This window comes from Falco rusticolus, chromosome 1, assembly GCF_015220075.1.
Source record: "Falco rusticolus isolate bFalRus1 chromosome 1, bFalRus1.pri, whole genome shotgun sequence".
Classification (NCBI taxonomy): domain Eukaryota; kingdom Metazoa; phylum Chordata; class Aves; order Falconiformes; family Falconidae; genus Falco; species Falco rusticolus.
This window is the reverse complement of record NC_051187.1, coordinates 19,366,933-19,391,040: the sequence shown is the minus strand read 5'-3', so window position 1 is coordinate 19,391,040 and position 24,108 is coordinate 19,366,933. Positions and strand designations below refer to the sequence as shown.

The 24,108-nt window shown below is 65.0% G+C and overlaps 1 protein-coding gene across 16 annotated transcripts in view; it reads right to left on the bottom strand.

Moving 5' to 3' along the window:
* The window catches only part of MYO18A (myosin XVIIIA), a 38,893-nt gene that overhangs the window by 11,813 nt on the left and 2,972 nt on the right, over positions 1-24,108 (bottom strand). For 3 of the 16 annotated variants that reach the window (XM_037373511.1, XM_037373380.1, XM_037373417.1), the window contains exons 2-32: positions 20,868-21,960; positions 13,426-13,488; positions 13,106-13,183; positions 12,654-12,689; positions 11,968-12,024; positions 11,306-11,393; positions 11,055-11,164; positions 10,804-10,980; positions 10,476-10,686; positions 10,057-10,199; positions 9,419-9,519; positions 9,265-9,328; positions 8,999-9,143; positions 8,603-8,623; positions 7,530-7,541; positions 6,838-7,014; positions 6,669-6,759; positions 6,393-6,585; positions 5,824-5,910; positions 5,030-5,171; positions 4,782-4,941; positions 4,511-4,697; positions 4,183-4,420; positions 3,195-3,304; positions 3,034-3,099; positions 2,644-2,772; positions 2,044-2,187; positions 823-912; positions 609-728; positions 420-531; positions 163-290 (exon numbers count right to left, since the gene is read on the bottom strand). In XM_037373511.1, coding sequence (XP_037229408.1) covers positions 163-290; positions 420-531; positions 609-728; positions 823-912; positions 2,044-2,187; positions 2,644-2,772; positions 3,034-3,099; positions 3,195-3,304; positions 4,183-4,420; positions 4,511-4,697; positions 4,782-4,941; positions 5,030-5,171; positions 5,824-5,910; positions 6,393-6,585; positions 6,669-6,759; positions 6,838-7,014; positions 7,530-7,541; positions 8,603-8,623; positions 8,999-9,143; positions 9,265-9,328; positions 9,419-9,519; positions 10,057-10,199; positions 10,476-10,686; positions 10,804-10,980; positions 11,055-11,164; positions 11,306-11,393; positions 11,968-12,024; positions 12,654-12,689; positions 13,106-13,183; positions 13,426-13,488; positions 20,868-21,881 — 4,494 coding nt within the window. In that variant the 5' untranslated portion in view covers positions 21,882-21,960. Of the gene's footprint in view, positions 1-162; positions 291-419; positions 532-608; positions 729-822; positions 913-2,043; positions 2,188-2,643; positions 2,773-3,033; positions 3,100-3,194; positions 3,305-4,182; positions 4,421-4,510; positions 4,698-4,781; positions 4,942-5,029; positions 5,172-5,823; positions 5,911-6,392; positions 6,586-6,668; positions 6,760-6,837; positions 7,015-7,529; positions 7,542-8,602; positions 8,624-8,998; positions 9,144-9,264; positions 9,329-9,418; positions 9,520-10,056; positions 10,200-10,475; positions 10,687-10,803; positions 10,981-11,054; positions 11,165-11,305; positions 11,394-11,967; positions 12,025-12,548; positions 12,624-12,653; positions 12,690-13,105; positions 13,184-13,425; positions 13,489-20,867; positions 21,961-22,228; positions 22,378-24,108 lie in introns of those variants that run through there. The other 13 variants (XM_037373397.1, XM_037373437.1, XM_037373502.1 and 10 more) reach the window with 11 other exon arrangements.

The window sequence follows — 24,108 nt, the reverse complement described above, 5'->3', positions numbered from 1 at the left end:
TGGGCAGGAGCAGGCAGGGCGGTGAGGGGTCTGGGAAGCCACCATGTCCCCACTGCTCCAGCCATGTGCTCCCTCAGCTCCGAGCAGGCAGCGGCTGCCCACCCCAAGCCCATCCCCATGCTGAGGGGACCTGGGGGGTCCCTAGGGCTGAGCCCCACTCACCCTCCGCTCCAGCTGCCTCTTGCCCTGCTGCTCCACCTCCAGCTTGTCCTCCAGCTCCTGCTGCAGCCGTTTCTTAGTGAAGTCGATCTCCCGCACCGCCCGCTCATATTTCAGCCGCCATTCGCCACCTGTGCGGGGAAACAGGGTCACTGAGGGGCTGCGTGGGGTGGTACGGGGCCACCATGGAGAGGGGGGCACGGTGCTGCAGCCATGGACCCAGACTGCGCCCGCAGCGAGCAGCAGAGGCAGGACGGTACCTGAATCATCATCGTCGAGCTCCCCGTTGAGCTCGGCCGCCCGGATGAGCCGAGCCTCCATCACCTCCATCTCCATGGACTCCATCTGCTTCTTCAGAGCATCGTACTTGGCCTGGGAGGGGGCACGGCCGTGGTGAGTGCCTGGAGGGGGCCACGAGACGCTGCGAGGCCAGGGAAAGGCATGTTTACCTGCAGGTCCTTCATCTCCTTCTCGGCCCGCAGCCTCTCAGCCGTCTCGGCGTCCAGCAGCTGGGAGGCCGACTCGCCGGTGTTCCGCTCGTCTGTCAGCTCCGATGTCAGCTCTGTGACCTGCGGGCGGGGGGAGCGGGACCATGGGCCAGTGCAGGCACCGGGGCAATCCAGCACGGCACCGTACCCCCTCCCAGTACTGTCAAGGACCTACCCTGCTCTCCAGGCGGTCGCTGTTGAGCCGGAGCTCGTTACGCTCTTTCTCCACCTTCTCGAGTTTGCTCTTCAGCTGCTGGATCTCTTCCTGCAACAGAGCAGGCAGTGAGGGAGGGGGCAGGCGCTCGGCGAAGAGGCTGGCAGGCAGGCAGGAGCCTGGCAGGTCTCCGCACCCCCCCAGCACTGGGTGGGCAGGGTGGGGGCTCCCCAGGGCGGGGGCCGCTCTCCCCTGCCAAGGGCTGGGCAGGGACTTTCCCCAAACCGCACCGACGCCGTGCCGACTCCAACCCCATAAATGGTGCCGAAACGCCAGGCAGCCCCAGCAAAGCCGGAGAGGGGTCCCTGCACCCACCCAGGAGAGGGGGTGGGAGCAAACCCACCCACTGGCAGCTCACTGAAGGGTTTGGATGCACCCAGCCCAGGTGTGGAGGGAGGGGGCCCACCAGCATGCCCAGGGACCACCAGCCAACACCAGGGGGGCATGCCCATCTGCCAGCTTCAAGCACACCTTTGCCTCTGGTCCCAGCACAGGCTGAGGGGGGCAGGAGGGGCTCAGGTGCCCCCACCCCAGGCACCCATCCTTGGTGGGTTGGGAAGAAAGTGGAGCCAGGCAGTGGGCTCCATGAGGGGCAGGCTCGGCAGGGGCACGAGTGTCTGGTTGCCAGCGTAGCGCGGAGCCCCCCCACATATGCCTCTCGGCACACAGTTTCATTTCCATTCTCCACGCCTGGTAATTGGGCTCATGCAACAGCCGGCTCTCGGGATGCTAATGACATGCTGATTCGCAAATTAGGGAGCAATTTGCAATTTGAGCCCGACGCTGACAGGGCGTGTAGGGCAGCTGTGGTCCTGCATCTCACCCCATCGTGGGCTCTTGCATCCTGCGCTTCCCTGGGGTCCTGCATCTCAACCCACCACAAGATCCTGCATCCCACCCCGCTGCAGGATCCTGCATCCCACCCTGCTGCAGCATCCTGCATCCCATCTCACTGTGGGATCCGGCATCCCACCCTGCTGTGGGACCCTGCATCCCACGCCACTGTGGGATCCTGCCTCCCACGCCACTGTGGGATCCTGCCTCCCACCCTTCCCTGGGGTCCTGCACCCCACCCCACTGCAGGATTCTGCATCCCACCTCACTGCAGGGCCCTGACCAGGCCCAACGCTTCCCCAAGCCCACCCTGCCCCATCCAGCATCCCCCAGCACAGAGGTACCCACGTCTTTGCCGCGGATCTGGTCCTCGGTGAGCTGCACCTCGATGAGGGGCCGCACGGTGGTGAAAAGCTTCCACCAGGGCCAGCCCTTCACCCCCTTGTTCTTCTTGATGTTCTTCTGCACGCAGCGGATGGCCAAATCCTGGATCTGTGCAGGGCACGGTGTCAGTGCAGGGCACAGCGTCGGGGGTGCCGCCAGCGGGGCAAAGCGAGGCAGGTGGGTGCTCAGCACCCCTGCCGGCACCCCGGCATGCTCCCCTTCGTTAGTATTTGGGCTAATTGCACCCAGCTTATCTACTGTTAGATTCTCTCCAGCCCCTCCAAACGCTATTCTTGCGGAAGGCGAGGTGCTGCCCCGATGCCTATCTTACACCTTCTTTAATAATAAAAGTAGGAGCTGACACGCCGTTTCATCCCACTGTGGCGATGCCCAGCACCCTCCCCACCGGTTCCCCCGGTCCCCCCTGGCCCCCCACGGCTGGGCAGGCGCAGGGGGGAGGCGGGAGGAGGAGGTGCTGGCCCAGGCAGCGGCAGAAAGGCTGCGCTGCCCATTTTAGGCGAAATTGTGCAGCAGAGCGGGGAGGGGAGAGCTGCTGGGACCAACCTTCCTTTTCTTGAACTGCTGCCGTGCCAAGAAGCCCCTGCACGCTGCCTGGAAGAGGGTGATGTTCCTGCTGGTCTGCGCGTCCCTCTGCTCCTCCAGCCTGGCTAGTGATCCAGCTCGGAAAAACACCTGCAGGGGGGCAGCGGGGTGAGATGGCGAGGGGTGCCGGCATCCCTCCGGCCGCGCCGTGCCACCCTCCCGCTGCGCTGGCTGGTGGGGATGTGGCTCTCCCCTCTGCAGCCACTGGTCCTGTCCCCCAGGCACGAGGAATGCCGTAGGTGGGAGCAAACAGTGCCGCCCTTGTGCTGCCCTGCTGCGCCGTGCCAAGCTGTGCCGCCCACCCTTGCCCGCGCTGCCGCCGGCACCCACGGCCAGTGTCGGGCATCATACCCGGCTCAAGCCCATGTGGTAGCTGCTCTTCTCCAGGTCCAGTGACTCCAGGAGCTCCTCCACCGCCTGTGGGGAAGGAGAGGTGTCAGGGCCAGGCTGGGGGCACCCTGGGGTGCAGGGGACCCCGGACTGCCGCGCTGGCCCGGGAGCAGGGCACGTACCCGCTTCTCATCCACGACGATGTAGTTGCGCCCGTGCTTCTTGGTCAGGTGTGGGGCCAGGACGTCAAAGCGCCGCCTGAACTCCGCAAAAACCATGTGGTCGGGATACCCTGGGGGCAGCAAGGGAGAGTGGGGCTGCGGGGGCAGCCAGGATGCCCAGGGGATGGCTGGGGACAGCCCCACGTGCCCTGACTGACTGGGGCCCATCTCTTGGGAGAGCTGATGGGGTCACCCCACGTGGCACAAATTCCCCACGGGGCCAGGCACGGCCAGAGTGCCCTGACCCTCCCCAGGAGGTTTTCCTTGGCCGTGTCCTCCAGCAGTTTTGGCTGGGATCTGGGGAGAAAGTGGCCAGATCCCACCTCGAGGGAGCACAGGGACACGTGTGTTGCCTGTGCAAGCAAAGAGGCCCCGCTCCGGCTCCGCTCTGAGCCGCAGCCAGCTTCTGCATCAGGCTCTCAGCACTGAGCCTCCACATCTTAATTAACGACAGGGTATTGATGGGGAGGCTGACCCCGGCACAGCCAGCTGGCCACGGCCATCGATCCGGGAGGTGCGTGGACGGCATCGATTTCCAATCGTGGTGGGAAGGGTCTGGCCTCCAGGCAATAAACCCTCGCCTGGGCGGCCAGCCACGCGTATCGATAAATGCTTTGCTGAGCACGACCCGGAGGCCCTCACCCCAGCGGGATGGGGGCTGGCTGCCAGCGGGAGAGCTGCCAGGATCCGGCGGCACCAGTGGAGACACCCAATTAAGGCCATGCCTGTCCCCGGCGCAGATAACAGCCCCGCAGGGGAGGGGGACAGGGACAGGACCGCCCTGGGGTGATGGCTGGCAGCTCTGGGGCTTTGAGCAAGGGTACAGGCGGATGGGGGTCCCCAGGGAGGAGATGCAGCCAGGACCCCCGTGGCATCCCGCAGGGGGATGTGCGCTGCAGCCCTGGCATCGCCCTGTCGCGGGTGCCAGGGGTGCGGCGGCACGGCTCACCTTGGCGGTACATGCGGAGGGTGTCGAGCAGGCGGGAGCCGCGGAGCTGGGCACGCAGGAGGGGCACGTCCAGCTGCATGAGCCCGGCCTCGCAGTGCTCCGCCGGCAGCTCCAGTTCACTGCCGCTCACCCGCCGGCACGGCAGAGCCCGGGGGTCCCCGCCGCCCCCCGCCGCCTTGGGCAGGAAGCAGTGCACAAAGTGGAGCTTGGACTTCTTGATGCTGTCAATGAGGGCGTCCTGCAGGCACAGGAGAGTGGGGTGAGCGGTGACACGTAGCAGTGCTCCACCTGGACCTGGGGACTCCCCCCTTGGCACCCCCTTACTCACCACTTGCAGCTTGATCTGGATGCAGAGGGATTTCTTCTTGACAGCAGCCACGCCGGTGGTGAAGGTCTTCCGCATGCTGGTGGCCCGGCGCAGGGCCAGCTGGGACCCCCCCTCCAGCCCTGCCACCGAGCCCGACAGCACCAGCGCTGACCCGCCACGGCCCGCAAACAGGCTGCTGATGACCTTCCTGCAGGGCACGGAGGGGACGTCACCCCCCAAAATCACCCCTCCCCACACCGTGCTCCCCCACCAGCCCTGGGACCCCACTCACTTCTGTGACTCCTGCAGCAGGACGGAGGCATTTTGGGAGGCCGGGTTGTGCTTGACGTGGTTGAGCCAGCCCGTGGCATCGTACTCCACCCAGTTGGTCCCCGAGCTGTGGCCCAGAAGGAAATGTCGGGGCTTGTCACTGGGGAGCAGCGGGTTGTGCCCTGCAGGAAGACACGGCACTGCTGGGCACAGCCCTGGGGACCGGCGCTTTGCTGACACATGGCCCCATGGTGCCGGTCCCCCCCTGACCTTTCTTGCCCCCTTCCTGGGGGCCGTAGTAGGAGAAGAGCCGCTCCAGCAAGGTGTCCTCGTTGCCGCCTGGCTGCAGCGCCTCCTCCTCCAGCAGCCACAGCAGCCCCCGCGCCTCGTCTGTGCGGGCCAGTGACCGGACCTGCAGGTGACACTGCACTTGTAGTGCCTCCAGGGCAGGGACAGGAGGTGACACAGGGGACCCGGGCCACCCAAGGAGCAGGCAACCTTGGCCGCTGTCAGCAGCAAGGCAAAGCGGCACCATGCGTGAGGGCTCCTGCTTATGGGGACGCAGCAGGGCAAGAGGCCATATGTAACACTCCAGGCAGCGCATCCCGTTGGGGTGGAAAACACGGTGCTTGGGTACCCACGGGCTGGAACCCAGTGCTGGGCTGGTGCTAGCAGCTCCCCTTGGTCTCTGCAGCCTCCTCCAGCAGCGACTGGAGCACCCCAGGGACTGGAGAACCTTGGGGAGCTGTGCACCCTGGGGACTTGAGCACGCTGGGGACCAGAGCACCCCAGGGACTGGAGCGCCCTGGGGATCACCCAAGGTCTCCGTGACTCCTGCCTGCAGCACAAGCAGCTGCCGGGGCAAGCAGGGGACACCGTGCCAGGGGATACACCAGGGATGCGGGCTGCACACACGCTCGCAGCCACACTGTCATGGCCAAACATTCAGAACAGCCCCTCTCCTTCCCCCAAGGACCACCAAGGGGCCAAGAAAGCCGCACGCCCACTGCCTCGGGCCACAAGCTGCAGTGATGGGGCTGCGAGGAAGCATGGTGGGCACTTACCAGTGCCTGGTGCGAGGGCTGGTCTACAGCAGCTATGGAGCCAGAGGAGCCGGGCTCGGCATCAGCCAGGGCAAGCTCTATGTTCTCCTGGCGAGGAGGGACAGAGGCACGATTAGTGCCCATGCAGCAGGAGAGCCCCGATAGGGACTGGCAGCCAGTGAGGGTGTTGGTCTCAATGAGGGAGGCAGGGCCTTCCCAGCACCCCGCTGCACCAGCAGGGCACAGGGTGACGCCGGGTGCCAAGGGGGGACCAGGACACAAGGAGGGTCCCCCTATGGCTGTTGGTGCTGAGATGGAGCAGCAGCAGTGATCTCCACCACCCACCCGCCACGGCCACCCCATCACCTCCCAGCCTGGCACGTCTGCAGGGAAAGGTGCCAGCAAAGGCACCGCAGGTGGTGGGAGCCCTGGGGCCACCCCTGCTGCACCGAGCGTCCTGCCAGAGCTGCTGCAGTTGCACTGCTCCACGGCAAGTAAGAACTCAAGGAGCGGGAATGCAGGAGATGCTCACGCCGAGAAGGAAGGGCAGGGGGGGAGGAGGCGATGGCAGCCCTGGCCATCGTCGTTACCTCCTTGTAGCGCTCCAGCTCGCGGGCGAAGGTGCGCTGGTGGAAGAGCAGCTGCAGGCGCTCCTGGGTGTAGTTGTGGCAAAGCTCCTCGAAGGTGGCCCCCCGGCTCTGCCCTGCCAGCTCGGGGTTCTGCGCCCCCGGGGTGTCCACCACCGTCACCGAGCACACCGAGTGCTGGCTCGATTTCAGCGCCCTGTGGGGACAAAGGGACACAGTGGGGTGAGTGGGTGCTGCCAGACCCCCATGGCTCTCCTCTGCCCCACCCCCAGCACGTACCTGTTGAGGAGGGAGATGAGGAGGGTGAAGAGCTCAGAGTACAAGCCGGCCGCCATGCCCTCCAGGCACTCCAGTGCTGTCAGCTTGGGACCTGGCCAAGGCAACCCTCAGTGTCCCCAGCCTGGTGTCCCCCTGGGCCACCAGCTGTCCCCAGTGTCCTTCATCCTACCTGTACCGCTGTCACCCAGGGGGGGCTCATCGGGGCCCTGCCGGAAGGAGGTGGATCGCTGCAGGGTACCCTTGGGCTGGTGCTTGAAGATGGAGGAGGAGAGCTCCTCCAGGCTGCAGCCCAGCAGGTAAGCGGCTTTCTGAGCCCACTCGTGCCGTGCAAACTGCTTCCTTCCAGCTGGAGGGTGGAGAAGGGGGCTCAGTGCCGGCCGGGGCATCCCCCTAAATCGGGGGCATTTCCAGGCAGACCTGGGACAGCCTCAGGGTCCCCCAGAGCAAGCTGGGGATGCTGTGCACAGTGGGAGCATGTGGCCTGTGCTGGAGGGCTGGGAAGTGTGTTTTGGGGTCTGATTAGAGGAGACAGGGGGTGAACGGCTTCATGCCTCTGCAGGGCTGAGCCCAGACCACGCTGTGGGACCAGGAGTGGGAGTCACCCCTCGCCACCGCAGCCCAGGACCCCTGGGGCCTGTGATAGTGTGGGGCTCTGAGTCACCCCAGCACGGGGACACATCCCTGCTCGTTCACATACACCGAGCAGCCTCACCGCGGTACGGCAGGACAGATCGCGGACACAAGCACACGGACGTGGGAGATGGGAGCAGGTTAATGGTGACACGCAGGGACATGACAGCAGGAAGGTGGTGGCACATGGGAGGGGGAAGCCAGAGACACGTGCAGAGAACAAGACTTTACCTTCGTCGGCGTCTGCATTGCAAAAGGGCAGCATGCACCATGCGAACAGAGACAGGGGTTAGAAACAACAGCATGTGACAGCGCTGACACGCGGCACGGGGACGCCCTCCTGCCAAAACACGCCACGCGCAGGCACCACCACGTGCAGGCCAAGCCTTGTCCCCCCCAGGCATCACTGCAGTGAGACACTGCAGCCTGGTGTGGGACCCCTTCCCCTGTGAGCCCCAGCCACACTGCAGGCACTGGTGGGGAGCTCTGCCTGGAGCACCGGGAGCCACTGTCAGATCCAGCCCGGTACAAGCACCAAGGGGCCAAAGAAACGGGTGCTAGTGCAGCTGAGCTGGCTCTGAGCATCCCCAGTATCCACAAGATGCAGGGGAGGCTCCAGGAGCAGCACAGAGCTGGGGGCTGGGATGCTCACCCTGAGCCAGATGCAGGGATGCTCGCCCCAAAGCAGGATTTGGGGTTCCCCCCTAGCAGGCTCCCACGGAAAGGCTCCCGGTTGCCCAAGCACCCCGCTGCGGTGCCTGCTGCGGGGCCCTGCTGCCCTCTAGTGCCTCAAAGCACCCCACGGGCCAGCACTGCACCCCGCTGCACCCCCAAGACCCCTCCGCTCCCCCACTCCCCATCCCTGACTCATCTTTCCCCCCTCCCTGGGGCTGCAAATTTCCTCGGTGCAACACTGGCTGTGCCAGGCCCTCCTGCCAGCGTGCAGCACCACGGGGGCTTCCAGCACTGCGGAGGGGAAGGTGAAAGCCCCAGGGGGAGAAAAGCAGCCCCAGAAAGCTGAATTCATTGCCCCCAGGGATGGAGAGCGAAGCTGGTGCCCATCAGAGCAAGCCCCATAGCCCACGGTGAGCTCTGGGTGCTGGAGCAGCCCCGTCCCACGCCAATGGTGCCAAAGGACTGGGGGAGGGTCCTGATGGGCAGCAGGCAAATATGGCTCTGCCGGGACCCAGCTGAGGGTCAGGGTTGGTCCTGGCACACCAGCAGCACCTCAAGCCCCTATTTCAGCCCCCAAACCAGCACCGCACAGCACCACCCGGAGCAGAGCCCCCCACATCTCTGATTACCGGCTCCGTCTGCCAGCAGCTCTGCGGGGAGGACAGGGGGGAAAGGTGTTACACTGGGGACAAGGGACACCCCCCCACCACCCCCCCCAGCCCCTGACTCCCTCAGCCCCAGCCAGGCCCTTGGTATCCCAAGTTGGCAGGGGCCAGCCCAGGGTCTGGGGGTGATTGATTCCCACCAGCCAGCAGGACCACCCTGACCGAGGGGGCAAAGCCAGGTGCCCCAGAACACCCAGGGTGGCACAGCAATGTCCCTCAGCTGACACAGCCCCAAAACCCGCCCCAGGCTCCATCACACCATGGGGGCTGTTTGCAAGGTGCTGAGGTGCTGGTGATCGCTCTGGGACCTCATGCAGCCATCAGCCCCAAGCCTTGGCTCGTTAATCCCTCCCAGATTACCTTTTGTGGCCCCGGCGGCCCCCAGATGATAAATGGCCCCCAGGACAAGCCAGAAGGCTTTCTGCTCATCGCTGGAGATGCCCATCACCTTCATGGCAGCCTGAAGCTTGTTGAACTGCTGGGTCGCCTTCTGCTTTTCCTCCGGCTGCGAAGAGCAACAGGAGCCATTGGTGTGGGAGCCTGGCTCTGCCTCCCCCCGGCACCCAAATGGACCAGGGAACCCTGTCCCCCCGCCGGCAGCCCCTTCCCAGCCCCATAGCAGCGACCTTGGAGAGGGGCACGATGCCAAAGACGTTGTTCTCTGCCAAGTGGTTGAAATGAAGCTCAGTCCTGTGGGGATGAAGACCGAGATTGGCCCCATGTGGGAGACCTTGGAGACCCCCCAGGCAAGAGACCATGCCCTCGCCGCCCCCAGCTCACCGCAGGGTGCTGTCAGAGCAGGCCAGCAGGTAGTAGAAGATGTTGAAGGTTGCTTCGTTGGCTGGGCGCTTCGTGACGCGCAGCTTCTCCAGCAGCAGCGTCTGGTGGAGGTGGGAGGGTTGGAAACCATCCCTGAAGGCCCTGCTCCACCGAGACCCCCCCCAGCCCACCCCAGCCTTATCCTTGCTGCCTGCCCAGGATCCCCGCGGAGATGTGAGGGTCTCCCACCCACTGCAGAGCATCAGATCAATGCAAACATCATCCAAGCAACCCATGAGCATCTCCTCTCCTGGGGTGTCTGCTACTACAGGAGCACGAAGTGGCTCCCTTGAATTTTAAGAGCTCTGATGTTATCGCAGTGGGGCAGCTTCTGGAAGAAAGACACCCTGACATTGGAGCTAACTCAGCAAGGACAGGGAGTCAATGTGCGCTGCGCACGTCTGGCAGTGAACGAAGACGAAGCAGGATGCCTGGCCGCTAAGCGCTGTGAGCACGGCCAGGCAGCTGGGGGGTTCTGCGGCCGGGCTGCTGGGAGGAAACACCCCGGCGAGGATGGATGGGCTCCCACGCCAAGGGGAGCTGCCCCAGCGAGGATGGACCAGCTCCTGTGCCGAGGGGGGCTGCCCCGGCCCCCTCACCTGTATGGAGGCAGATGCCACCTGCCCAGCCTGGTCGAAGTCCAGAGAGATGATCTGGGAGAAGCGGGTGGCGTTGCCATTCATGCCGGTGCTGCTATTGCCAAAAGCCTCCAGGATGGTGTAGAGAGCCTGCCACTTCTCCACTGCGGGAAGAGAAGCGGGACGGTGGCGTGCAGGGGCTGTGCGGTGGCCGGCCGGAGCCGGCACTGCTGGCCAGGCAAGTGCCACTGCTCCTGTGCCATGTTCCACGCCGCAGCAGCCTCGAGAGCACGGTAAGGTGACCGGCGTGAGAAAGTGAAAGCGCGCCGTGTGGCATGTGTCCGGCCACTGCTGGGTGCAGCAGGCGGCGGACGGCTGTGACTGCAAAGCAGGGGGCATGCACAGGTGGCACGGGGATGCGCACCCCGCCGGGGACTCACCAGAGAAGACCTTGCCAGTGCTGCCAGCGATGGTGGTGAGGTACTGGACAAGGTGTTGGCAGTTGGTGGTTTTGCCGCTGCCACTGGCGCCCAGCAGCACGACCGCTTGGTCCTGGCGGCTCATCAGCATGCTGCGGTAGGCAGCCTGGGCCACCGCGTAGATGTGCGGGGACGTGTCCTCCCTGCGGCACCCTTTGAACATGTGCATGACCTGGTGGGGAGTGGGGAGAAGTAGGCGAAGGTCAGCACCCTCACCGGCTCCCTCTGCACAGTGGCATGGCTCCAGCTGCCCGTCCCCTCCAGTCCCCTCCCCTGACAGCAGGGTCACCTTCTCAGAATACATGGAGGGGGAGCTCAGTGGGTTGATGATGACCATGGTGGGGCCGGCGTAGGTGTGCAGGAGGTTTCCACCGTAGCGCTGCCGCAGCGTGTGCAGCACGCTGGACTCGTTGAGGTAGAGGAGGCTGGCGAGGTCCTCCACGCGGTCACAGGAGGGGGGGTTTGCCTGGCAGCAAGGTTGGGGGGGCGTGAGGTGGGGAATGGGGGTCTGCCCCGCCATCCCCCACCCCGCAGCCCTACCTTCTCCACATCGTCCTCCTCCACCTCCAGAACGGTTCCATCATGGTCCAGCTTCACCTTCACCTTGCCCTCGGGCAGGGGGACACCCTCCTCCAGCCGCAGCTGGCTGCCTGCAAGGGGCACCAGGTGCTCAGTGCAGCTGTGCCGGCAGCCCCCCCGCAGCACCACTGCCGGGCCGGGGGGTCTCGCTGTGCCGCGGGAAGGACAGGGTGCCCCTTGTCCCAGCAGTGCCAGGCTGACCCCTGACTCACCCAAGGAGAAGCCATCTCTGTGCACCAGCCACACCTTCTCTGTCTCATACCAGGCCTCCTCGGCGGCTATCTGCTCCTCCGTCTTGGCCTGTGGGACAGCAGGACATGGGACAGGTGTGGCCACATGCCCCCTCCCTTCTCACCCGCTCCCCACATCCCTGGGGCTGGAGTGAGCCGGGCTCTGTGGCCACAGGGCCACGTGCTGGGCAGCCACAGCCACCCTCCACCAGCCCTGAGCCCTCCTGGGACGTGTCCCCAGCTTGGCTGCTGACCCCAGAGACCCCAGCGGGCTCGGGGCAGCAGAGACCACCAGAGCCCTGCCACAGCTTGGGACAGACACAAAGTCACAGTGACCCACGCGTGCATTCCCCACGGCCACCTTGGGCAAGCCTGGAGAGGCCAAGCTCCCAAACCGCAGCCCAGAGAGCAGGCACCCATGCCAGGCACATGCCGGGATGCAGGCACATCGGGCATATGGTGGGGACATGGGACATGCTGCAGGGACACACTGTAGTAACACAGGACACACTACAGGGACATAATGGAGGAACACAAGACACAGCGATGGCAGAGTGCCGCGGCATGGGAACTGCCGGGCTGGCACAGCCGGCACAGCAGGGATGTCCCCGCCACCCAGGAGCAGGGCGACCCCAAAGCCAAACCTGAGCTGCAGCAGGGACGGGGCCAAAGGCGGCTGCCGGGGCATCGTCCGCTTGACCCTGGCGAGGCCGAGAGATGGGTGGTGAAGGTGAGAAGAGTTAATCTCTGCCCCGCAGACAGCGCAGAAAGCAGCGGAGGGAAACGAGCGAGGGCAAAGCGCCGTTATGCCAAACCCCACGGGCACTCCTGGTGCCACAGCTACCGCTGCAGCCAGCAGAGTGGCAGGTCCAGCATGGTGCTGGGGACACACGGAGCCGGGAAGGACGCTGTCCATGAGGCCATGCTGCCAAAGCCCCAGGGCTGGGGGCCCCTGTGCTGACCCACTGTGAGCTCTGCCAGCACCGTGCACCGCCGTGCACCACACATCCCACCTACGGCGGCTGCTCTGCCCCTTTACACCCTGCTCCACACCCCTGCCCGCCCCAGTTGTGCCACCTCAACCAAGAGCACCCTCCCGGGATGCCGAGCTCCCTGGCACGGCCCCGCTGGGGAGAGGGCACCCAGCCCCGGCCACCCCGGCACCCTCCGGCCCCGTGGGCGACGTGGCAGCCCACGGAGCAGGGTGGGATGGGGAAAGCCTTACGCTCCAGCATGAGGCACGGGCGCAGATGCCAGCCCAGCGGCAGACAGAGGATGGTGGGGCATCGCTGGTGGAGGCAGAGGGCTCCTGAGGATGGGGGTACGGTACCTGGCTGGGTGCCGAGGCAGAGGCGGCGGGGTCCAGCTAAGGCAGCGAAGAGGGAGGAGAGAGAGGAGAAGAGAGCGGGTGAGAGGCAGCGAGCAGCAGCACTGTGACATGTCACAGGGCCCCAGCATGGCCACAGTCCCCACAGCACCACCTGGGCATCATCCCAGCCACCAGCAGCCATGCCTGGGCTGCCATGGGGATGCCACAGGCACGGCAGCTCCCCAAGGCTGGGCACACTGATCAGGGCAGCGATCCCCAAACCCACCAGCATCCCTAGTCATCCATCCCCTGCTGCCAGTGTCACCCAGAGAGGGACCATGGAGCTGCTGGCCATGCACAGCGGTATGATCACCCTGTGCGGAGCACACGGCACAGCCAGTGCAGTCGCACACTGCCCATGCCTCCCTGTCCCCAGGCGGGCAGCACGCAAGCGCCAACGCCCCTGGAATTACAGAAGTGGTGAAGATCCTCTCCAGCCGGCGCTGTGCCTCCTCTGACGGGCTCGGGCAGGACGTGGGGCTGGGGGGAGCCTGGAGGCAGAGCACTGTTAGCACCAGGCTGTCCACCCCGCAGCCCCCACCGGCCCGGCACTCACGGCACCCAGGTACCAGAGGGGCTATCGCAAAGGCTTTCCCAGCCCTGCAGCCCACCAGCACTTGGCACAGGTACCGGGGCAAAGGCTGGCACAGACCCACGGGCACCGATGTGGCACAGCTGGGGTACCAGCAGGTACCCACAGTGCGCTGGGACCCGGGTCCCCACTCCCACACACCTGCTGGGGGGATGCCGGGGTGGTTTTCATGGGGGTTGGCCGCTTCTCACCAGGCTGCAGCTTCTTCTCCGCACGAGCCAGAAAGGGAGACAAGGGGCAACGTGATGGGGCGGCCACAGCACACACAACTGCTCCCCAAATTGATCCCTGCCCGGCACCACACACCCCAAAACCACTGCAAACCATGCGGGTGAGCTCACACCATGCCGAGCCGGGTGGCACAACCCTGCCGCCGTGTTAGAGCATCCCCCGCCGTGCACACACTGGTACCTTGTGCCTCTCCAGGGCAGTGGGTTTCAGAGCAGATGCCTTTGCCGGCTCCGCTTTCCCTCCTGAAGACTGCACCAGCGGCTCCGGTTTGGCTTTGGTGCCCGGGGACAGGGACGGCTTCGCATCCCCCCTGGCCGGCTCAGGGGACTTCTCCTGCCTGTCCCCTGGCCGGAGCCGTGGCCGGTGCTCTTTGGTTTTGCCCTTTGCCATGAGGGTTTTGAGCCCAGCTGAGATCTCATCCTTGGGCTCTGGCTTGGCGGGGGCTATCGGCACGGTGGGGGGAGGTGGCGCAGCAGGGGGAGCTGGCATGGCGGAACGACCCGTCTCCTCCTTCCTGGGAGGTGGCACTGGCTCGGGAGACTTGGTGTCTCGCCCTGGCTCCTTGGCACTGCCAGCATCCTCCCCCGGCAGGACTTTGCGCACCACCTTGCGCACCACCCGAACCACCCTGCGGCGGGACAGCCCCTGGCCGTCATCCCCCTGGCCCTCGGCGGCCGGACCCTCCAGCCCGTTCACTGCTGCCCCGTTCAGCACCGGCTCCGGGCTCTTCCCTCGCCCTGGGGGTGGCTCAGGGCTCTTCGGGGGCTCAGGACTCGGGGGCTCAGGGTTTGGGGGTGCAGATGCTGTATCCTTCACGCTCTCTGACTGCAGCCACAACAACACCGGTGTGAGTGGAGGTCCAGCAGTGCAGTGCCTGCCACCGCAGGCACCTGCTGCTTGGGACATGGTGGTGCCCAGGGCTTCGTGCTCTGCCACAGAAGCACTGCTCCCGGCCAGACCCTGGCACCGAGGGACACAGCAGACAGTCCCCTTCCCCAGCCAACCTACAGCCCCCCCAGACCCCAGGGGAGGGAGCGATGGTGACCTCCCTGGCCCCGCACACCCATTGACCCTCAGGCTGCCAGTACGGGGGTAAAACAGCGCTCAGGGCACCGGCAGCCTCTCTGCAATGCGCAGGACAAGCCGCAAGATTTCCTCCACCAACAGCTTTGGTGGGCAGCACGGGAGCCAGCACTGTAACCGTGGGGTGGGCACCGACCCGTCATCCCACTGGGGTGTGCAGGGCAGGGGACAAGACCCGGGGAGGCAGAAGGGGAGAGATCGCTGCATGCCGACAGCTGGGCATCCCTGCCAAAAACACCCACCACCCTCCACACACTGCCCTGGCACGGCCACAAGCACTCCCCAGGGAGCAGGGGGGTACAGGGTGGGATGCTGAACCCACAACCCTCCCTGATGTCCCCACACCCTGGCACAGGGTCTGTCCCCACTGAGGTGAGCCCCATCCCCAACACAGCTCCACCCTGCCCGTGCCCTGCGACACTTACAGCCCCATCCTCCTTCCCAGGTCTTTTCACAGCTAAAGACTTGTCCTCGTCCTTGACCTGAGGGTCAGACAAACAAGAGGAGCGCGTTTCAGCCTGCCGCAGAGCCTCGCTGCCAGAAAAGCCACAGGGGCTGGGAAAACCCACCGGGACCATCACTCCATGCCAGGGGGACAGGAGGCTGCTATATGAAACAGCCCCTATTTGCAGCCAGTAGCAGCCCCAGGGATGAGGACATGCATCCTTTCCAGGCTCCCCAGTAGCCAAAAAAGTGGGGGGGGGACACAGAGATGCACCCTGGTTACAGCAAACCCCAAATGTGGGAGACGAAAGCGCTCTGCCCGCCTGGCCCGGACCTCTCCTCATGTGGAGCTGGTGAGCGAGCTGGTATATACATAGAGCCCCGTCACCGCTCCCCACGGGGGCTCTGACTTTCTGCACGTCACCTCGCCGGGCGTCACAGCACGTTTTAAGTGTCACCAGCTAATCTCTGTGGCAGCCGCATGGTGGGATGTGCCAGCTCCCTGCCGAGCAGGCTTACTGGGGTCTCTGGGGGGGTGGGCAGCCAAACCCTCCCCTGCACCAAGCTGTGCCTCTGAGCTCCAGGGCTCGGCTGTGGCACCGCGTGGTGCAGCCCATGGGCAACGCTCCCTGAATTGCCAGCACACAGCTCCCACGAGAGCCTGGGGCTGGCCGGTGGCACTGGGGTGGCTCACACCGTGTTAGGGGCTGCACCAGGCACTCGCGGAAGCGGTTGTTAGTGACGGCGTTAGAAATTGCATGCGTGGCCACAATGGTGACCGCAGCTGGGCCAGGAGTGCCACGCTGCACACGGTGCCTGCACTGGGCAAACTGGGGGAGCTGGTTGGTAGCGTGCGGCAGCGTGATCCGAATGTGGGGTGCAGGCAAACACGCGAGAGACTTCCCTTCTGCTCCCAGAACGCAAACCGGGATGAAAACGCCATGGTGATGTCTCATGGAGCCGCAGCCCTGGCTGGGGAGAGAGGGAGAGGTGAGACGAGCCGGGACCAGCAAGACACCAAACCATGGCACAGTGTATGAGCACGTGCCCTTCCCTGTCAGCCCCCAGAGCCCGAGATCCTCAGGAATGGGGGTCTGAGCCCACCTGGTCCCGCTCAGCATACGAGCAGGCAGCACCTATAGGACGGGCTCCAGGGACAGGCAGGTGGCCAGACTGAGACCCAGCAAAACTCATTGTGCAAAAAAAAGCCCCTTTAGTCAGCTGGCAGGACCGTGCGTGCTTTCCCCCCTGGGTGGGCCAGCCCGCTGCAGTAAGCAAATGCCAGGGTGAGGGAAGGGATATTTTCTTCCCCGGGCACCCTGCTCACCCTGACAGCAGAGTTTATTCTAAGCCTGACCCTGTGCCAGCGGCCGGGCAGCCCCGGTGGGGACCCACTGCCCCAGCCAGCACCGCGCTCGGAAACCCAGGGTGGTCCCACCCAGGGCTGCTGGGCAAACTCCCCCTCCCCAGGGCCAGGCAGGGTGTGGAGGAGCACTCGGCCACTGAACCAACCCGCCTGTCCAGGGGTACATCACCCTGTCCCCGAGGGGTCCCCTGTACCCCCCTGTCACCGCAGTGTGAAACACCGGCCCCAGAGCACAGGCTGGGCATGGGGGTCTGGAGATGAACTTGCTCATGGGTGAGAGCCCCCAGGCTCTCCGCCCAAAGCGCTCCCACCTCCACGCAGCCTGGCACCTCCTGAAGGTCCCCAGAGACCGTCGACATCGGGGTCCCCAGGGGGCTGCCAAAGTACCCTAGGGGTGGGTGCAGCCTCACGGCCCCCAGCCCCAGTGCCAAGACTGGCTCCCACGTGCCCCCCTTGTGCTCCCCCATGCCGTGCTGGTCACACGGGGGGTCCCCACCTTACCGCCGGGTCGGGGCGAGCTGGGACCGGGATTTCCGCTGGGGCGAGCGTGGCACAGCGCGGTGGGAGAGGTAGTAGCGGGGCGGCAGCCGGCGGTACGGGGACAGCTGGGCTGATAGGGCCACCCTAAAAATAGCTGAGGAATGCGAGGGCCCCGGCAGCGCGCGCAGCAGCCGGAGGGAGCACCAGGGGGGGGACACGAAGGCGGCGGGGCCTTGTCTCCGCCACCGCTGCCGCCAGCGCCGGAGGAAGTGATGTGGGCTCAGGGCAGCCCAGCGCCGCGGGGGAACTGCCTTGGCCGCCATCCACCGCCCGCCCCGGGGGGAGCGGGGAAAGACGCCCCCAAGCCGAGCGCAGCTGCGGGGCGAGGGGGAACCCAAGGAGGGCCCCTGCGCTGCGAGGGATGGGGTCGCACACTCCTGCACCCCGGGGTCCCACCAGCAGGGTGCTGGATGTCAGAGAAGGGCGCCCAGCATCACAGTGGGGTGTCCAGCATTGTGCTGCCCCAACACCGCTCGCTCCTCCCTTTGCTTTGCCATGAACACAACAGCCCCCCCCAAAATGCTCCTGGCGAGGCACAGACCCCCGCCCCAAGGGGAGGGCTGGCACGCACAGACGTGTGCCAGCCCAGCAGCCCACCGGCACAGCATGGCAGCCCACGGCAAAGCCGCTTTCATGGCAAAGCTGCCTCTGGAGGTCCGAGGTCTCCCTGGAAACAGGAGCAGGGATGGCGGGCGAGGGGCCGGGGTCCCCCCGCGCGGGGCCTGCCGGGAGGAGGCCGGTGGCAGGGAGCCAGGCGCCGGCGGCATGGAGGAGAGAAGGTGACGACCCCAGGGACACAGATGCACCCTGAGCCACAAACCGCTCCCAGAGGGAGCAGGGGCTCCCAGCCTGACCGGGACGGCTGTGCCGATGACAGGCTGGAGGACACCAGCACTGGGCCACGTCCCTCCCAGCCCACGCTGACGCCAGGTTTCGCAGCGCTGCCCCAGGGCTGGCACCACATGGCAGCCCTGGCCCCTCTGTGCACCCGGCACGCGCCAGGGAGAGGCCACGGCAAACACCCTTGGGTGGCTGGCACAACACAGCGCAGGGTGCCCGCGGTGACAACAACGTCCCCAGGTAGCACTGGTGGCAGCCACTGGGTTATCAGCAAAAAGGTCGCGGTCACGTCCCCTGATGGAAGGAACGAGAGCCCCTGCCTGCAGAGCGGTGCACGGCTCCAGTCGCTGCTGTAGCACCCTGCAGCCGGGCTCAGGTCGGTAAAGGCACCAGCCCAGCCCCAGCACACAGAGCCCACCACAGTGAGCCAAACCCACGGACCTGGGCAACACAACATGGTCCTGCCTTCCCAGGGGGTCCTGAGCACCCCGGGGCAGGGATGGAGCCACCCACCAGGGAGGAGCCCGGCTCCCACAGGCCATCTCCACTGGGATCCCCATCTTGGCCGTTCAGTGATGGCATTTCTGCCTGGCCAGCAGATTCCTCTCATTCCTTTGCCAAGAACTTCAGTGGAGATGCACCCACCCCATGGCCGAGCCCACTGGACACAAGCCCCTTCCCCAGCGCCCCCTGGGACCCCCACACAGGGGCAACCCTGGCAGCATCATCCCCACGGTGAGGGCAGAAGAAGAGCCAAATCAAGAACTTCACATGGAGGAAGCGTGGAAAAATGGAAAAAGCACCTCCAGCACGACAGGAGTCCTGCAGCCCACATCCCACATCCCCCCCGCCTCCCCACACATCCACCAGCCACAGCACAGAGCCAGCACCAAGCCATGCCGTGGCACGGTGGCCTTGCACCCTGGGGACAGTGACCACCCGGGGACCAGGGTGTCTGTGGCCGGCGGGCAAGCATGGCACGCAGGGTCTGCCAGCACGGCTGCCAAATGCCTGTGGTCCCACCGAAGCGCCAGAGTGGTCGGAGGCGTTTCTGGAATATTTCTCCCGGGCCGGCGCACGCCTAGGCCCTGCCAGAGGAATTTTGCCGGTAAATAAATAAATACAAGCATGGAGCCGAGCCAGCATGGCTGCCCTGTGCCGGGAGCATGGCTGGGACACGGGGGGGTGATTTCACCCAGTCGCCGATGCCCACCAGCCATTGGGTCCCACATGCCACCGGCCAGCCCTCCCCCCCCAGCACTGAGACCCCCTCAAGATGTGCCGGGTGCTGCCCCTGCCTGGCTGCAGCGTGGGTCCGTGGGGTCGTGGGTCCGTGGGGTCAGAGGCAGCTCAGCATAGCCCCCACTGAGGGGGTCAAATCCCCCTGGTACGCAGGAAGCCCAGCACCATCCCCACTCCAGCCAGGGAGGGGCTTCCAGAGCAACAGCCCAAAATATGTCTATAATTTCCTGTTTCAAAAAGGATCATTTTTATTTAAATTAGGACCAGAAACATTCCAGGGAGCTTAGCAGGGCCTGGGGGAGAGCCGGGCCTCCCTGTGTGCTGGCACCTTGCACAGCCCTGACGGGTGAGGGACCCCCAGCAGTACCCTGCACCACAGCCTCAGCTCCCCATCACCGGCAAAGCCACGGCACATCCCTCCGGTGCACCCCTGCACCACGCAGGAGGAGGACAGCATCCCCGCCAGGAGGTGCCTGTGCTGCAGTGGCAACCGAAGATGCCACGAACAAAGTCACAGCCACCCCTCCGGCCAGTTTTCTCCAGCTGATGCCGTCTAACTGTGCCAGGACCTGGCACGAAGCTGTTGCAGCATCAAGGGCACCAGCGCCTCCTCTTCCTCCCTCCAGCTGCAGCACCGCGCTCTGGGTGGGCACAAGCACCTCGCCAGCCTTCGCGTGCTGGCATCGAGCACACCTGTCCCCACGCTGGCGCACTGCAGTGGGGGTGGCAGCCGTGCCCCGCAGCCCCACAGGGTTATCCGGCCAGGGGTTATCCCGGTGGCACAGCCGGCCCAATGACACTTGCTGGGCTCCAGGGAGGAGCTGTGGGAAAGCCAGCGCTCCGGCTTGGCACAGACTCCACCCCAGAGCATCAGCCTGTGCTGGGGGAGCACATGGAGCCCCCCACTACAGCCTCACCATGGCCACTCTCACCCCGTCCCAGCCACCACCCTGCAGGGATGGGGCTTCACCACGCTCAGCATGGCTCTCCCCACCGCAGGCAACCTGCTCTGGGGCCACGGCATCCTCCTGCCCCAAGGGTGGCTTAAAAATAAACTCAGCGAGGCAAGTTATAAGCCAAACCAAGGCCATGCTGCTGCACCCCCCTGCCACCATGAAGGGGGTCCAGCCTTGCAGGCTGTTGGCATTTGGGGGCCCTCCGTCGGGATGCTGGCTGGCAGGGGCCTGCGGCAGGGTCAGCAGAGCTGGGCAGCTCGCACAAGGGATGTGGGTCACCCAGCCATTAAGTTTCTATTTATACAGCACCAGCCGCGCACACAGGGCTGCACACGCCGTCGGCAGCTCCTGTCCCCTGGCACACCACGCCGCCTGCCCCAGTCCTGGGGGGGCATTCCAGCTGGGGTAGGGTGATGTGGGCAGTGGGGCAAGCAGTGGGGCAGGCAGTGCCCCTCCTGCTAAGCAGTGTTAGGGATTTTCCAGCAGCAAGGAGCAAGGCGCCTTTCTGTGCCAGACCTGCTCCCTCAGCAAAGTCATGGGGACAGACTTCCCTCACGTGATGCAGAGCTGGGCTCTCCTGGAGCCCCTCCAGAAGGAGGAAAACCAAACCCAACAGCACACTGAGGATTTTGGGGGGCAAAACCCACCGGAGTCGGTTTGCAAGCCCTGACGCAAACCTGCCCTTGCAGCCTGGGCATGGGCAGGCATCACCCCTGCATCCCAGCCACAGCCTCCCGCTCCTCCCTGTGCATTGCTCCTGGCTGGAGCAGCCCAGCCATCAGTTCCCATGGCCACTGCCAACCCAAACACATGCCATGAGGATGCTTTTGGCCAGCAGAAACCCAGGGCACTGGCCCCGCGGCGAGGACGATGTTACTCACATCCCAAGCAGCGCGGCGTGTCCCCTGGCCACCCCGCAGCCAGCAGCGGCTCAGCTCACTCAGCTCCAGGATGGGCTGCACCTTCAGCTGCACCGTCTCCCCCGACTGCCGGATCATCTCCACGATCTCATCCCGGGATTTGCTCTCCACATTTCGTCCATTGATCTCCACCAACCGGTCACCAGGCACCAACCCCAACGCCAAGTCTTTGGTGCCAGCTCCAGGTTCAGCAAAGTGCACGACACGTCGGTACACCTGCCCGTCGGGCGCCCGGTCCAGCATGGTGGTGCGGCGTAGGGAGAAGCCAAAATCACCAGTGTTGCGCCTCTGCAGCTCCAGCTGCCGTGGGGTGGGGGGCTGCGGGGGCACCAAGGCGGGCAGCCGCAGCTCGGCAGGAAACCTCTTGCTAACGAGCTCCGGCACCCTGGCACGCAGGGAGGTGGCAGGAGGGGTGCAGGGGTGTCCTTGGGGGACCCCTTGCTTGGAAAGCTGGGTCTCCAGCATGCGCACCTCCACCTGTGGGGAGGGGGCTGCTGAGTGCTCGGAGGGGGTGGATGTCTCTGAGGTGCTCTCATCCCGGCTCTTCTGGGAGAAGGAGAAACGTTTGACAATCATCTGTGAGTTCTGCTTGGCCAACGAGCCAAACTTGGCCGCCCGCTGCAGCACCGAGCCCTTGAAGTTGGCATCGTCCACCTTGAGATCATCGCTGGAGCTGGCCGTGCTCAGGTGGCCTGAGTCCAAGATGACGCTGCCCCGGTTGCTGTCGGAGTCGATATCTGTGAGATGCAGGTCGGAGCCACTGGCCACCTTAATGGGGATGGGGTTGGAGATCTCCAGGCGGGTCTTGGAGTCCCGCTTGGAGGCACGGTTGAGGTTGAAGAAGCCTCGGCGCATGCTCATCTCCTCCAAGCTCTTCAGTTCAGCCGCCGACATCCGCTCCTTCTTCTCCTTCTTTTCCTTCTTCTCCTTTCGGGCCCCATCCTTCTCCTTGTCCTTTTTCATCAAGTTGAACATGGTGGAGGGGGGCTCGGGGCACACTCACCCCCGTGGCAGGGCGCTGGGTCAGGGCACTGGTCACAGCACAGCCGCCTGCCTGTAGAAGGACAGACAGGCAAGGGTGACATCAGACAGTGGCATGGCCAACACCCACCCCACCACCCCTCGCTCCACCTCACAGGTCACCTCAGCTGCCACCCACAGCCCCAGGCCACATTCCCTGGGGACAGCAGCACCGCAGGGCTCCGAGACCACCCCAGTCATCATGTCCTTGCCCTGGCTGGGCACCAGGCCCTGGGATGCAACAAGGATGGCTCTGCATCCCCAGAGGTGCCCCAAAAGAAGCCCAGAAGCCTGACACCCACGTGCATCCCCATGCCAGCACCGGGGCTGACTGTGGGAAGACCTCCAGCATCTCCCGCAGCTCAGAAGCCGTTCTGGAGCAGTACAGGTGGGTAGGGGAGGAAGGCATCCTGGTTGCATTCGCAGCAGTTACTGCTGGTGTGGACACTCCCTGGGCAAAACTGGCCGTCGTTGCTGGCTGCGGCACTGCAGGCGTCCCACCTGCCGGTCAAAAGCCCCTTGTCAAAGAAACAGAGGCCCCTCTGCCACTCGTCCCGGCCCTGGCCACCGCAAAGCTGCAGGGGACAGCCACAGGCAGTGTCCCCACTGGGGAGGGAGCCGGAAACACGGCCCTAAGTGACGGCTGCTCTAATAAACAGGAACCTGTAAAATCACATCCCTCACAAACACTGATAAGTGTCTAATTTTAGCCAGGGCGACGCAGAAACTCATGACGCTACCAGTGACCTCCAGGAACAGTTGCTCTTTCATTCGGGCATCCCACACCGGGGGGGTGGGGAGAACACAGCCGGTGGCAAAACCATGGTACAGCAGAAACCCCAGACTCCCCCACCCAAAAAAAACCCACTGCATGCACCCAGCCCCTGGGGGCACCCACAGCTTCAGGGGCTGCTAAGGGACCTGTCTGCCCACAGGGCAACCAGTGCCCGCCAGAACCCTCCCCACTGCCTCGATATCCATCAAGTGCTTGGGCTGCAGATAAACAACTCCGAAGTGGAGCAGCCGGCTGGCAGCGCCATGCGGGGCAGGCTGACGGCTATATATAACGGGGCAGGAAGCCGCGCAGGAACTTAACCTCGGCACAAAGGACAACAGGAAAACTCCCCACATTTGAAGCATCTGCTTTAGAGCTCTCTGACGGGCATGGGGACGAGGTTTGGGCAACCCACGGGGACAGGCAGCACTGCCTATGCTGGCAGCACAAGCTCCGTGGGCATCCCGGGGTGTGTGGATGCCGTGCTGTGCCGTGCTGTGCCAAGCTGCACCTTGGCGGAGCGCAGCATCAGTGCTGCATCACTGCCACTGCCTGTGCCTCCTCCCCGCAAGGAGCGGTGCCCACTGCCCCTGAAGGCACCCAGTGGGACATGGGGAACACGGCCTCCCCTCAGCAAAGCCACACGAGTTCACGGGACCAGAGGGGACTGCCTGAACCCTGCTGCCCCTCGGGGCCAGAGCACACATGCCCAGGAGAGGCCCAGCCACAGGGCATGCAAGGGCAGAGCTCTGCAAGCCACAGCACAGTGCCAGCCCCAGGCACGCGATACAGCCAAGGGGGTGAGAGGAAGCAGTCGGAGGGACAAGGTCGGGCACGCAGTGCAGCCAGGTGGCTGTGTTCACCAGCTCCGAGCCTCCTGCCCACAGCCAGAGGGGCTGCCACGGCTCTGCCGCCCACACCACCCAACGCCAGGGTTCTGCCCTCCAGGGTTCTGCCCTCCCCTGCAGCACCCAGGGCTTTGCCCAGGCCCACAGCCAGGACATGGATAGGCAGGACCCCAAAATGCGCGGAAACAAGCCCGCTCCTTTCTCCTCTCCCTGAAATGCTGGCTGCAGGGCGAGCACTGACCTAAGTCCGGGGACAGCCCAGCTCCCTCCCATGACCTGCAGCAGGTGCTGCCGGCAAAGGGCCCGTGGCTGCGCCATCGCAGGGGCTGCTCTCTGCCGGCTCCTCCGCAGCGCTGCCGTGGCCTCGGCGCAGACAATGGCAGGGAGGGAACCACCTGCGCCCGTCCCTGTCCCCCTGCTGTGCCGCATGCCACGGTACCCCAGCTGCCTGCACATCCCCAAAGCCAAAAGAGCTGAACCCCCGAGAGCACCCTGTGCTCACCCTATGGCAGGGAGGGGGCTGCACACCCTGCGCCCACCCTACAGCAGGGAGGGGGCT